Source organism: Citrus clementina, unplaced genomic scaffold, assembly GCF_000493195.1.
Source record: "Citrus clementina cultivar Clemenules unplaced genomic scaffold, Citrus_clementina_v1.0 scaffold_2, whole genome shotgun sequence".
Lineage (NCBI taxonomy): Eukaryota > Viridiplantae > Streptophyta > Magnoliopsida > Sapindales > Rutaceae > Citrus > Citrus x clementina.
In genome coordinates, this window is record NW_006262688.1 from 6,178,563 (window position 1) to 6,190,624 (window position 12,062).

Genomic DNA, 12,062 nt, shown 5'->3' on the forward strand with positions numbered 1-12,062 from the left:
CAGATTGAGCTTATCTCTAAATACAAGTCCGATTATTATTTTTTGAGGCGTGTCTTTTATCTGCTTTATGTAATTGTTAGAGATATTTTTATAATTAAGTTTGGATTAAGTTTGTCTAGTTATGTTACATCCTTATCCAAACCCAAAAAAATAATAAATAAATAAATAAAATATGGAAACAATATCAATTTTGATAAAAATTAGAGGAATCAAATTCATGCGATTTCATTTATATGTATTTTTCGGTATTAGAAATGAATAAATTTAGGATGTTTCAAATTTCAACTAACATACACCAGCCCTCATAAATTGCATTATTTACTGAAAGTTTATTTGGTTTTGTTATATTAAACAAAAAAATTGGGTATACCAAATTGATTTCGGGTAGTTTCAAAATTAACCCAAAAAAAAAAAACCTGAATGCGTTTTTGTTTAGTTTTCTCTTTGTGGTTTATATTCTTATATTTGTTTTACTTATTTTTTTAATTATTCAAAAAGAAAAAAGGAGTTGGGCTTGCGACTTTGGATAGTTGGGTTCAGGGTAATTGAGCTGGGCCTAATTCATTAAACAAATCCTTTAGGTGTCGCCAGCGACTTTCAGGGGTATCTTAGAATTTTTATTTATTTTTTTTATGGGATAATTTTTATTTAATCAGAGGCCTTCATTTTTTTTCAATAATGCAATTTCTATTATTAGTAACTTGTATTACTGTTATTGGGTTATTATTTTTTACACTTTATAGTTAGTTTGGCTGTTTTCAAAGGTTCAGTTTGGAGAGTATTTATTTCATAGCAAAAGTGTCTCACGAGAGGAGTTAAAATTAAAAAGGAGGAATCTGTAAAATAGATATGAGAGGATATATTATTAATTGTTTTGCTTTCTTATTTTTGTTGATAAAGAGATAAAAAACCATGTGATAAAACGTTAAAAAAAATTAAATAGATAAATATGAACAAACTTTTTATTTATCTTATTTTCTTACCTACCCTGAGATAAATATGAACAAACGTTTACAATTAATTGTATATTTATTTTCTTTTCCCAACTTCTCAACCCATTCTTTTTCTTATTTTTTTATTCACGTACATTAAAAAAAAAATCATATTTTTGACTGGAGCTTTTAACACTTATCTAAAATTCTTGTAACACTCCTTTCTGAATTTTATCCCTAAAATGGCCCTAGCTTAATTGATTAAATATAAATTTGTAAATTACAATTGATATCTTTCGATAAAATTTTACCATAAAAAGAACATTTATTTTAATATTTTTATTATACAATTCATAAAAATCACAAAATCTTAAATTTGTTTTATTTTATTATATAATTTTTTCTCCATAACTATAAATTCCTATAGGTTTCTCAAATAATATTGTTTAATTAGAATTTAAAATATAACAAGAAGTTATGAGATGAGATGGTCTAAAACTTTTATTAAATGAATAATTTATTTAAATGTTAGATTGAATTTATTTGACTATTTACGTAATTTTAATTAAAAAGAAATTTTATGAAGAGTTAAAAAAGGTGTCAAAAGGCCTGCTCTAAGTTTTTATTTTTAAATTTATATCTGGGCTTTCAAACCTTGGTCGGGCCTTTTGCTTGAAGCCTAATTCGGATATGCAACACACACAAGTCAAACCCAGCTCGGACTTTTTTTCCAAACCTATTTTATAAGAGTGAATGAATGATCAATATTAAGGATTAAAATTCTATTTCTCTCTTTATCTCTCCTAGTTTTTCAAATCTTGTTAAAAAAGGCTGGCTTAATTATATATGAAGTTAAAAAAAAAAAAAATTAGTTTGATTGTCAACATAAAAATTCAAAATTCATTCCTACCCACTCATCAAATTATGAAAGAGACTAGGTGAGAAAGAAAAAAACTAAGAAAAAATCCTTGCCCTCTATTTTATTTTCAACAGTTTCTTTTTTTTTTTGGTTCATTGTTATTTATTGTTATAATTTATATTGTTATTATCATTACACTTCATAGTCATTGTGGGTGTTTTGAAAGAGACTTGGAAAGTAATTATTTCAGATAAAAATTATTTGACGGCGCTCTCACCCTTCGACTAAATTAGAAATTGGATAAGAAAAAAGGATTATGTTATTAGTTGTTTTGTTATTTTTGTTAATATAGAGATAAAATCATGTAATAAAATGTTAAAAAAAAATTAAATAGATAAATACGAACAAACTTATTATTTGTCTCATTTTCTTACTTACGTGATATTAGTTATTAAATCTTATTTAAATAGTAAAATTTTAGTGATAACACATCATTTGAAATACAAGTTACGTATCTCATGTTTAATATACAGATATACAATCACTTAGTCACAGCAGAAGAGTGAGCAGAAGCGTCAAAGAAATTATTAAAGACTTTTAACAGTATATCTATGACTGATTTAAAATTTATATATGGATAAAGAAAGTAAATTGGGAAAAAAAAATTGAATTGAGTAAACAGATTTAAATTCGTAGCAAAAATAATTGCCCTTAAAAACTAAAAATATCATTGTAAATTCAGAATAGATTGATTGTGATCATTCCACTTAAAAGAGAATATTTTACAAGAGTAGCCGGGATTCTTTTTCGCTATATTTGTCAGCCATTATTGAGGAATATATACAGATACCAAATGCTACCACCATCTGGGAAAAACAAAAGATGTCTGTTCTGTTTGTTTTTCAAGATTGAAAGTCGAAATAAACAGTGTAAGATTCATCTCTTAAGCTCAGCAATGGCGCCAGAAGAAAGTTCCTATTTGCTCCTTTTGCCACGAAGCTGATGGGATGATACTCACTCAATCCTTTTTCTATTACAAAGCTGGCTGCATTGTTAAATCCGGCCTCTGTTGACTCTGAAATGCAACCCAGCTTCGTGCTTTCACTCGATTGCAAGTTGACCGCAGTATAGACGAAGCAGCCTTTGTAGGTTTCTGACTCCAAAGATACTGTTCTGTCCCCTCCGTCCAATCCGGCAACCAGATGAAAAACAGAAGAGCCTTGAGCAATAAAAGAATCTGTGACAACAAGTTCGTCATCAGTTTCATGCTGAATTACAAGCATTCCTGGAGAATCAAATGGCTCTAGCATAACTGATTTGCCAATAAAATCGTTGAGTGATGAAAATTCAGAGCCAGATGAATCGTTCAAGATGAGTCTGAATGTGGCGTGAAGAGCGGCATCAGTTCCAGATTTAGGAAATTTTTCCATCGTGATTGATTGGTTTGAGTTTGTTAAAACAAATTTTGTGTTTCCGTATTCTTGGGTGAAAGTAATAAGCTGAGAATTGTACGAGGCAGGAATTGGAGTTATCCAATCTGAAAGGGATGTAGCAGACTCAGTTATGTCCCAGTCTCCAATGCTATGACCCGCAAGCACATAAGGACCATAAAGAATTGCCTGAATAGAAGCATACTCAGGCCGATCATCTGTGAAATAAATTAAAATTTGTCATAGATGTTACATTGAAAAATAAAGAAATAAAATAGTAAACAATAACCTCACTTGAAAGTACCTTGAATAGCCTCTGTCCTCAGAGTGAGAGGCAGCTGAATGGTTAATTTGTCGTCCGAGCTCCATGTTTTAGTGACGGATAGAAAATTGCCTGCATCAGGATTATGTCTGATTGTTACTTATCTTCTTAAAAGACGAAAAAGAATCAAGCAATCTAAGAGATTATAATTGTATTCTGACCTGGAGATGGTAGAGGCAAATCCTGGCCATTTAATGTTGCCTTTGCTCCATTTGAACTCGTCCAAGTTGGTATTCGCAAATTCAAGGAAGTTGTTAGGCCTGACCCCTGCATATATCAAATTCAGGTTAAGTACTAATTTCAAATTTGTTAATACAGTGTTGTAAGTAAATCAATAACTTTAACAGCCGCTACCTTTGAAGAAAAGGTCAATGTGACACGAAGATAAGGATCCCAAGAGACAACAGGATCAACTTTCTGATTCACAACAATCTGTCCGGATTTCCAATCAAGTCTGCTTGATATATACTGGATGATGTACACACCAGGATATTTTCCTTCCTCCTCAAAATATATGGAATCTCCCAACTTTGAGAATGATTCAATTCCTATACGGCCAGTGAGAATAAAATCTAGTAAATTACTAAATCTAAGAAAGCAAACTAATGAGACTTGTTAAATCGGCCCTGAATCTTAGACCTGTGCCATAACAGCACCAAAATGAATCAGATGGTGTTCCCCAATGATGATAACTTCTTTCTTTGGAACTTCCAGGGGCTAGAGGAAGCAGATAAATCATCACTCCAGGCTCGGTTCCTCGTTGGATGCCTAGAACACCGTTTGTTAGGGAACGCTCATAATAATCTGCATATGCAATTTCTTTTGTCCATCTAAACAGATGACGAGAGACCTACAATATCCAGATAAATATGAAATGAAAAATGGAAGAATTTATGCTGATATAGACCAAAAATTGAAATGTTGTTTTCTAGGAAAGTATAGGAATAAGATAACAAATTTTCAGCCATCAATGTCAGTCCATTATTGGCTGTGATGTAGTGGAAATTATTTAAAAGCATAAAATGCAATTGGATTCTAGTTGATTACTGTAATTTTCAGCCATCAATAAGATGACAAATGCCAGTAATCTTCCTAATAATATGCTCCCTTAAGATGCACATTAACACGATGCATAAAGAAATTCTCAGGTACATATGTCTGCTCTTTAACATAATGTGGGAGCAAAACCACACTGTTCTGATGAAAAGCGGCATTGTATGCTCTGTTTTTTCATCTGGTTAATCAATCTGCATTTTGTAGATGTCCACATATGCAGAATCCAGAAGTGAGGTTAAATACAATGTGTAGGTGCTAAACAACAGTTTGTGGTGTCCAAATCAAGATTTTACCACATGCAAACATACATGTCCCTAAGAATTCATATATAATCAACTATATGAGAGAATACAGTAGAAAACCCATTATCAAATTCAAGGGAATTTGCTTGCAATGAATAGCACTCATTGAAGAAAACAACTGTAAGGTTAAGATGTTCAATAAAATCAGTTAGAAATTCAAACACTGCTGCTGGGAGGGAAATAGAAAATAATCTCGTCTTGACAACAAGAATAACCAGTGACAATTCAGCATATGCTGGATAAGAACAAGGACACTTGATGAAAAGGAAATGTAGTGTAATCTTTCCTTGTAAGGACATAAGGTTACGGGTTGATGAAGTTGTGCCTATTAGATCAGTTTCAACACGGTTGTAGATAGTTGATACATGTATACTTATAAGCAAAAATTTGTAAAAAGGTATGCTGATAGAAATATAAAAACATCCGTTCCCAGATATGTTCTCAGTGCATAACTAGATCTATAAAGTTTGCAATTTTATCTATCATACCTTTAACATATTATAAGTTGTGCATGATTCTTCAGTGTTTGAATCCAGATTGCTTGCCAGTCGCTTCGGGTCTGACCTTCTCATTCATAAAGGCAAGAGAATTAAGAACAACATGGAATCAGAAATGGAGCTGCACACTACCAGAAATCAGATAAAGACATTAAACTACAAAATGATAAAATTTCAGATAAAACATGGACTTCAAGCTGAAGCAAGAATGAACAAGAACTTGAAATTGAAGTGCCCAATATTAGTACCAGAACTCTCCAACTGATGTCCCTCCTGTTGCATAGGTATGAGAAGAGTTAACAATATCCATGAAGAACATCGATATCGTCTGGTAATCCACACCAAAATTAGATGATTCAAAGATTAAAATTTTTCCAAGGACACTCTTACAAGCATAATTCAAATATCATCAAAAAGAAAAAATTACTGTCTTATGGTCAATAGATATAGTTTCTATTGAGTATGTACTTATGTTATGCAATTTACCTTGTGAAGTTGATCACCCGTTACTTCATATCGCATTTGAGATCCAATAACAATAGGGATGTGTGTATTTGAATGAAAACCAGAAATGTCATCAGCCTACAAGCACAATAAATAATTTATACGAATTAAAATCAAGAATGAGGAACAAATCCCAATTTTAGTCAGTTAGAAAAATCAAATAGCACAACAGATTTTTTTCTTTTCTTCAATTTTTTTGGCGCTGGTAAAGTGAAATGTAAGAGCCAATAAACAGCAAAATGATGTTGGTTACCTGTAGTGCAAGTAAACCCAGAAAGCATGGTTTGTCAAAGAGGTGAGCCAACATTAAGTGCTTTGGATCTTGCTGGGAAAAATGAAATAAGTCATTTCAGAAGGAAAACTTAACAATAGTACATAAATGCATGATCAATTGTACATTCGGAAAGTACCATAATTGAATCAAATGCCACCAAGACTACAAAACCAATTAACTGGAAAAATTAGGATTACCTACCGTTATGCAAAATAATTTGTACAGCACATCATTCATGCCGCCAGCTTCTTCATTAAGTGTCTGCCAGTGCCTTTCAATACTGTACTTTTTTATCACGTTCTGCACTCGATTGTAGAAATACTCAACCATCCATGTTGTCATCCTCAGTGCTTCAGCGTTATCCGCATATGTGTATTGATCCAGTAAGCCTGCCAAGATCTGCAAGTGAAATAGAATAAGTTTCAAGCAAATGCTATGGCTTTAATATAGAAACAAAACACAGTCACCTTGTGAATTGTATAATATGGAGCCCAGACAGGAATTAGAGCTTCAAGGCGATCAAATTGTTCAGTTGGGAAAGCAGAAAGATACCCCGAACCGATTTCTTTCTGGCAAGCTGATAGAGCAGAGACAACAGCAGACATTTTCTCTTTGAGACTTTCATTGTGAGTGCTTGCCCACATTAATGCCGATGCACTTAAGTAATGCCCTTCAAGAAGCCAAAATATAAACGTTAAGAATCATTTGCTAGCATACCCAATGAATTAACACTAGTGGTTGAGCTACAGCGGGGGCACCTGCCCCCACTAAGTCTAATTTTTCCCAAAAAGAAATATTTATTTTCACCCAAATTTTTATTTTCTTCATAAAATTATTGATTTCTCTTTATTCGCTTTGATCAAAATACAAGAGAAAGCAGGTAAAAAAATTCATTTTTATCACCAAACATAAACTTAAATTAGTACATTATACCCTTTTTTTTTTAATGAAGGCACTTAAACAAGATTATATTCTTTAGTAAAAAAAAAGTTTTCCAATCCATAAATATCTGAAGAATCTATGACATCTCACATCGCTAGCGAGAGAGCTTCTGGGCTACAAAACTGTAAACACTCCATTGAAATGAATGCAAAATGCAATTGTACCAACAAAATGGCCCCGGAGCTCGCAGGATGGTTCCTCCCAGCCGCCGTATGGCTCCCCCGGCGCCGGCAAACGGGCAGTTTTTCGAAAATTCCATACCAATTTATCAACATCAAGCATCAACAGATACTCCAAATTCGTTTGCTGTGCACGCCAATGCATCGAATCAGAACCCAACCGAACATCATGCAGTGATACTTCCTTCAGAAACTCTCCAGATCGTTCAGGCACTTTAAACTGACCCGGATTCTTAATCTTCCTGTACAGCATCGCCCAGCTGAACAACTCATCCTGTTCCTCCTCTCTCAGGATCTTCCTCGGCATCAAACTCAGCCACGCCGAGTCATCCGACGGCGTCAGATGATCATTATGAGAGTGAATCTGTTTTATATATGATTCATTTTTGGATGACAAGAGGTTGCTTCTGAATGTATGTGATGCTAATTCAGGATAAGCGTTTGTACACTCTTTAGCCTGAGCAGCTGACACGATGAGGAGAAACGTGAGCAAGAATTTGAAGAACCCGATTGAACACATCCATTTTTTCATTGATTACAGAGAAGAAAATCTCTTATCTTCTTTTTTTTTTTTTTGGGGAGTAATCTCTTATCTTCTTTAAAATTGAAACGGTGAACAGGTTGACTTTCTGTTATGTTCTGTACTGTTTTAGGGATTTGTACTGAATATGTTCCTAATTTATAGTTTTTCCATTTTTGGCGCCAAGAGTGGATCATTACATAAAAATGCTTTGACCCGTATTTTTCCTTCATGATTATCCTAAAATTCATTTAAAGTTACTAAAATGCCCTTACTGACCCAAACCAGCTTAATTCTTTTTTTTTTAATAAAAAATTAATAAAGTTCATTAAAATGGTCAAATTTGGCCAGATTGTTATAGGTCAAATGAGTTCAAAAATACAATACGAATCGACACTATTTCTTTTAACTTTTCTTTAAGATCAAAAATATCTTCGTGCTTCTCAACTTTAGGCATGGGCATATTAACTGTCGAATCGAGTGGGTTCAATTCTAGTCGGATCAAATTTTGGGTTCAAAATGGTTCCACCAGAAAGGGTTCATATCTCAACGTATCAACATTAAAGTTTCACCCACGAAAAGAATCGAATACATGAGGTGAGGGGGTTTATTTCCCTACTAAGTTATTGAAAAGGAAAAAAAAAAATCTAATTTTGTAATTTTAGGAGTATAATTTGTTTTAAACGGGCTTGTAGCTTGAGTTTTACTAATGTGAAATGAGTAAAATTTGCTTGAAAATTTAACAATTTTAAATTAATTCCTCGAGTTGTCATAGTAGATAAATCTTTTTTTTTTTGTATGATTAGGGTTGACTAAAAAAAATCCTTAATTGGGATTCAAAATTTTGGCCTAAACCGTACCAGATTAAGAAATAATTTTTATTAATTTTAAAGATAATGATTTAAAAATCTAAAGAAAGATTTTTTTTTGGTTTTTTTGGGGGGGGGGGGAAGACAATAATTTTAAGATTATATTATGAGAGAAATAAATAAACTTAATATATAAAATAACGAATATATTAGTCAAACTAAATCTTCATAGGAAAAAAATCTACAAACTCTGTCCTCTCAAAAATTGAAAAATATGGTTTTTTTATATTGAATAATTTTCTAATGAAGATACTTTCATTTTAACAAAATGATGTACCACTAAATATGAAAAAACTATAAATTTCGGTGCACTAAAAGAAAAATCCAATATCCTATGTATTAAAATAGATTTTTTTTGTGATTTAATGTCATCCTCACTAGAGAATAACTCTTCTTATGTTAAAGTCGAAATCACTTGTTAGTCCATGATTGATGGGAAAAAAATATCAGTTAGGAAATCAAAATAATAAGATAACTCAAAACCTTGTCGAATAGAAAAAGGTTAATTTAGGAAAATTAGAAAACATAAATAAATTAAAAAACTCAAATAGTAATTTTTTTTGGTCGTAAATCGGAATAAATCTAAATTTAGCTGATGTTTAAATGAGTTTGAACATAAATATCTAAATAACTTGTTTGTTTTTCTTTTTCTAATTTTTGAATATAAGGGATATATTGTTTGTTTTTATAAATAAAAAAATATGAAAGGTGGTTATTTAACATTTATGTCCTTATAAGTCAAAACAAATAAAAGGATTGGGTATTATTATTTATAAAATAAATATATTTTAATATGGTTAGTTGACATTTATTTCCTTATAGTTCAAAATAGATAAAAGGATTGGGTTTTATTATTTATAAAATAAATATATTTTAAAAATATAGTATTTGCTTCTCATTCAAACCTTTTGATGTTTAGATAAAAATTATAAAAAAAATTACTTTTTTATTCAAATACAAAATGTCTAAAAATCGGACATAATTTAAAAAACAAACAAGTAAATTTAGAAAAAGTATAAAATTAATGAAATTTCAGATTTCATATATTTAAGAAATAAGGATCTTTGTTGATAATGATAAATACAAATCCCTTATTATTCATTTAGTACAAACTTTCCAAATTCCATATTCAAAACATCACGATAAATCCCGTGTTTATCATATTGCGAACTTAAGCCAAGATGAGCCATCAGAAGGCGAACATGAGTTAGCAGTTCTCCGCCATTTCTAAGGTGCTGACCATGCTCATTCCACGTACCGTGAGATGCTGCATACGCCAACATTTCAACCCATACTTCACTTATCATGTCCCACTTTCTTCCGTTACTCCAATCTACTTCTGATTCCTGCTCCTGCAATCGCTTGCCAAGCTGACGTCCAGGTCTTGAAGCTGATTGAGGGTTTTGCCTGAACTTTTGACTCTCTGTCCTCAACAAATGCCGACGAGCTTCAATACTTTTACTCTGTTGAAACATGAAAAGTAATTAGTAATCTAGCTAGCTCGGATATTGATGAGAAGTTGGAAGGTAGCTGCGCTTGATTAGTTTTAAGAAGATCTGAAGTGTAAGAATTTTTGCTCTGTTGGTTTAAGCAAAAAGACTTGATTAGTTTTGAACCGTTGAAGTTCGAAACACGAACGAAGTTCTAGGAATGTGACTCCTTATACCAAAGGAGCTAAACGTTGGCTTCAACTTTGTTTTAGATGCTTTCTATGTTCTTTATAAATGTAGAATTCTAGATGGATCGAATTTAAGCCAAAGAGAAAACCAGAAATGTAAAACAAAATCAATTCAAAACCCCCCCAAAAAAAAAAAAGTTTCCAGAAAACAACTCTGTTTCCAACTTTAAATTACCTTAGGCACCTGAGTCACCTTATCCAACGGGCTTATCAGCGGCCAAGTACCGTAATGGTCGATGATATCTTGACAGGTAATTGTATATCTTGAGTCCATAAAATTCTCTTCGGGCATCATAGATGGACATACTATTAGAAGATACAACATATAATCCGACCGTAATTTTTCGACGAGATCATCATAGTAACACAGATCCGTTGCAATATGCCAAGCAAGGAGGCTATGGTCGTAACGTTCTGAAGCTATTAACCACGTCTTAGGATCAAGACCGTACCTTTTTTCAAGCACATAATCACCTTTCCCAGTCATTATACTTAGACCTTCTGCAGTCGAACAAAATGGTTCAGGTTTTGTATAATTTGCAACTTTCTCTTTTAGCTCTCTGCAGATCAGTTCCTCCAACTCATCACTGACGTCTACCCAAGTCACGTACCATTGATTCTCCAAATTAACTAAAGTTTTGATGGTCGCAAGTAACTTGCCAACTGCAGCAGATTTGGCCGTTATCGTCTCGTCTTTGACGCAATAGCTTATTAAGTTAAGCTGTCCCATCGATCTGCTCCACCTCTTGTGATTGCCCAAGAGTGGATGAGAATAAAAGATAGCACCAAAAATATCAGTGAGATTATTTCTGTCAAAACTATCAGTGTACCGTTTCCTTTCCAGCGTGAACTTTGTCCAATCAGAGAAGAGATGGAGGATGAATCCGTACAGGTCCGTGAAAATAGCACCAATTAGCAGTAAGTGATGATGATGTCAACCAATGGGTATGCTGGAATATCAATGAAGATTGAGAAGAGCACTAATGCTGTAACAGAGGATAAGAAGCTAAAGCAGCGCGCCGAGATTCCGAATACAGAATAAATAATTTTTGCCTTGGTGTAGAGCAAATCGTACATGAACCCCAATTCAAATGCTACTAAATTGAAGCAATCTTTCTCTGCAATTCTTTCGAAGATTTGGCGGCTTGCCCGTTCTTTTTGCTCGTCCAAAATTTGGCTGGAAAATAGACGTGCACAATTTTGAAGTACGTAGCAAACAACATCAAAAGGATTTGGGAGACCAGGACGATTCGGAGAGTTAGATGGTACGGCAAAAAAATTCAGGATATCTATGGTCCTGAATAGGAGGGAAAAGATCTTTCAGGGAGAATTTTTTGAAATTCGCTTTGCTTGAAGAATAAAGTACGATAGCCCTCTCTGCGTACTTAATAGTTCCAGCAACCAAACTTGGAGTGGCAGTAAATGTAAGCATATCGGTTCTCCAGAATCGTAGATACACAATAATGGCCCCAAGACCTTGAGTAATAAGCGAAGGAAATTGTTTCAGCCAGAGCTCATTGTCTTCTAAAGCGTAACGTCACAGGACGAGAGGTTTTGAGCCCGTGCGGCACTCCGCATCCCATACTACGAGAGTAAGTGGCACAATATCGCTGATTTCCTACTGCCTTGGGCTCATCAGGAGAACGGCTCTTGTTCTCAACTAGTGTGTTTAGGGTTTCGCCTAGACCCCTCTTCAAT

At 33.2% G+C, this 12,062-nt stretch overlaps 2 protein-coding genes across 2 annotated transcripts; both read right to left on the reverse strand.

Moving 5' to 3' along the window:
- Positions 1-2,496: 2,496 nt before the first annotated feature.
- Positions 2,497-7,933, reverse strand: LOC18052875. Its single transcript, XM_006445976.2, has 12 exons — positions 7,283-7,933; positions 6,644-6,846; positions 6,378-6,575; positions 6,156-6,227; positions 5,885-5,980; positions 5,647-5,726; positions 5,390-5,465; positions 4,183-4,393; positions 3,898-4,091; positions 3,705-3,810; positions 3,526-3,615; positions 2,497-3,439 (listed from the first exon to the last, which is right to left on the reverse strand). Exons 1-12 carry the CDS (start codon positions 7,827-7,829, stop codon positions 2,694-2,696), a joined length of 2,619 nt encoding a protein of 872 aa, XP_006446039.1. The 5' UTR covers positions 7,830-7,933; the 3' UTR covers positions 2,497-2,693.
- A 1,847-nt stretch (positions 7,934-9,780) lies between these two features.
- On the reverse strand, positions 9,781-11,094 carry LOC112100839. The gene is made up of 2 exons (XM_024190682.1): positions 10,540-11,094; positions 9,781-10,149 (listed from the first exon to the last, which is right to left on the reverse strand). The coding sequence occupies exons 1-2, from the start codon at positions 11,092-11,094 to the stop codon at positions 9,781-9,783; spliced, it is 924 nt and encodes a 307-aa protein (XP_024046450.1).
- Between the last annotated feature and the right edge of the window lie 968 nt (positions 11,095-12,062).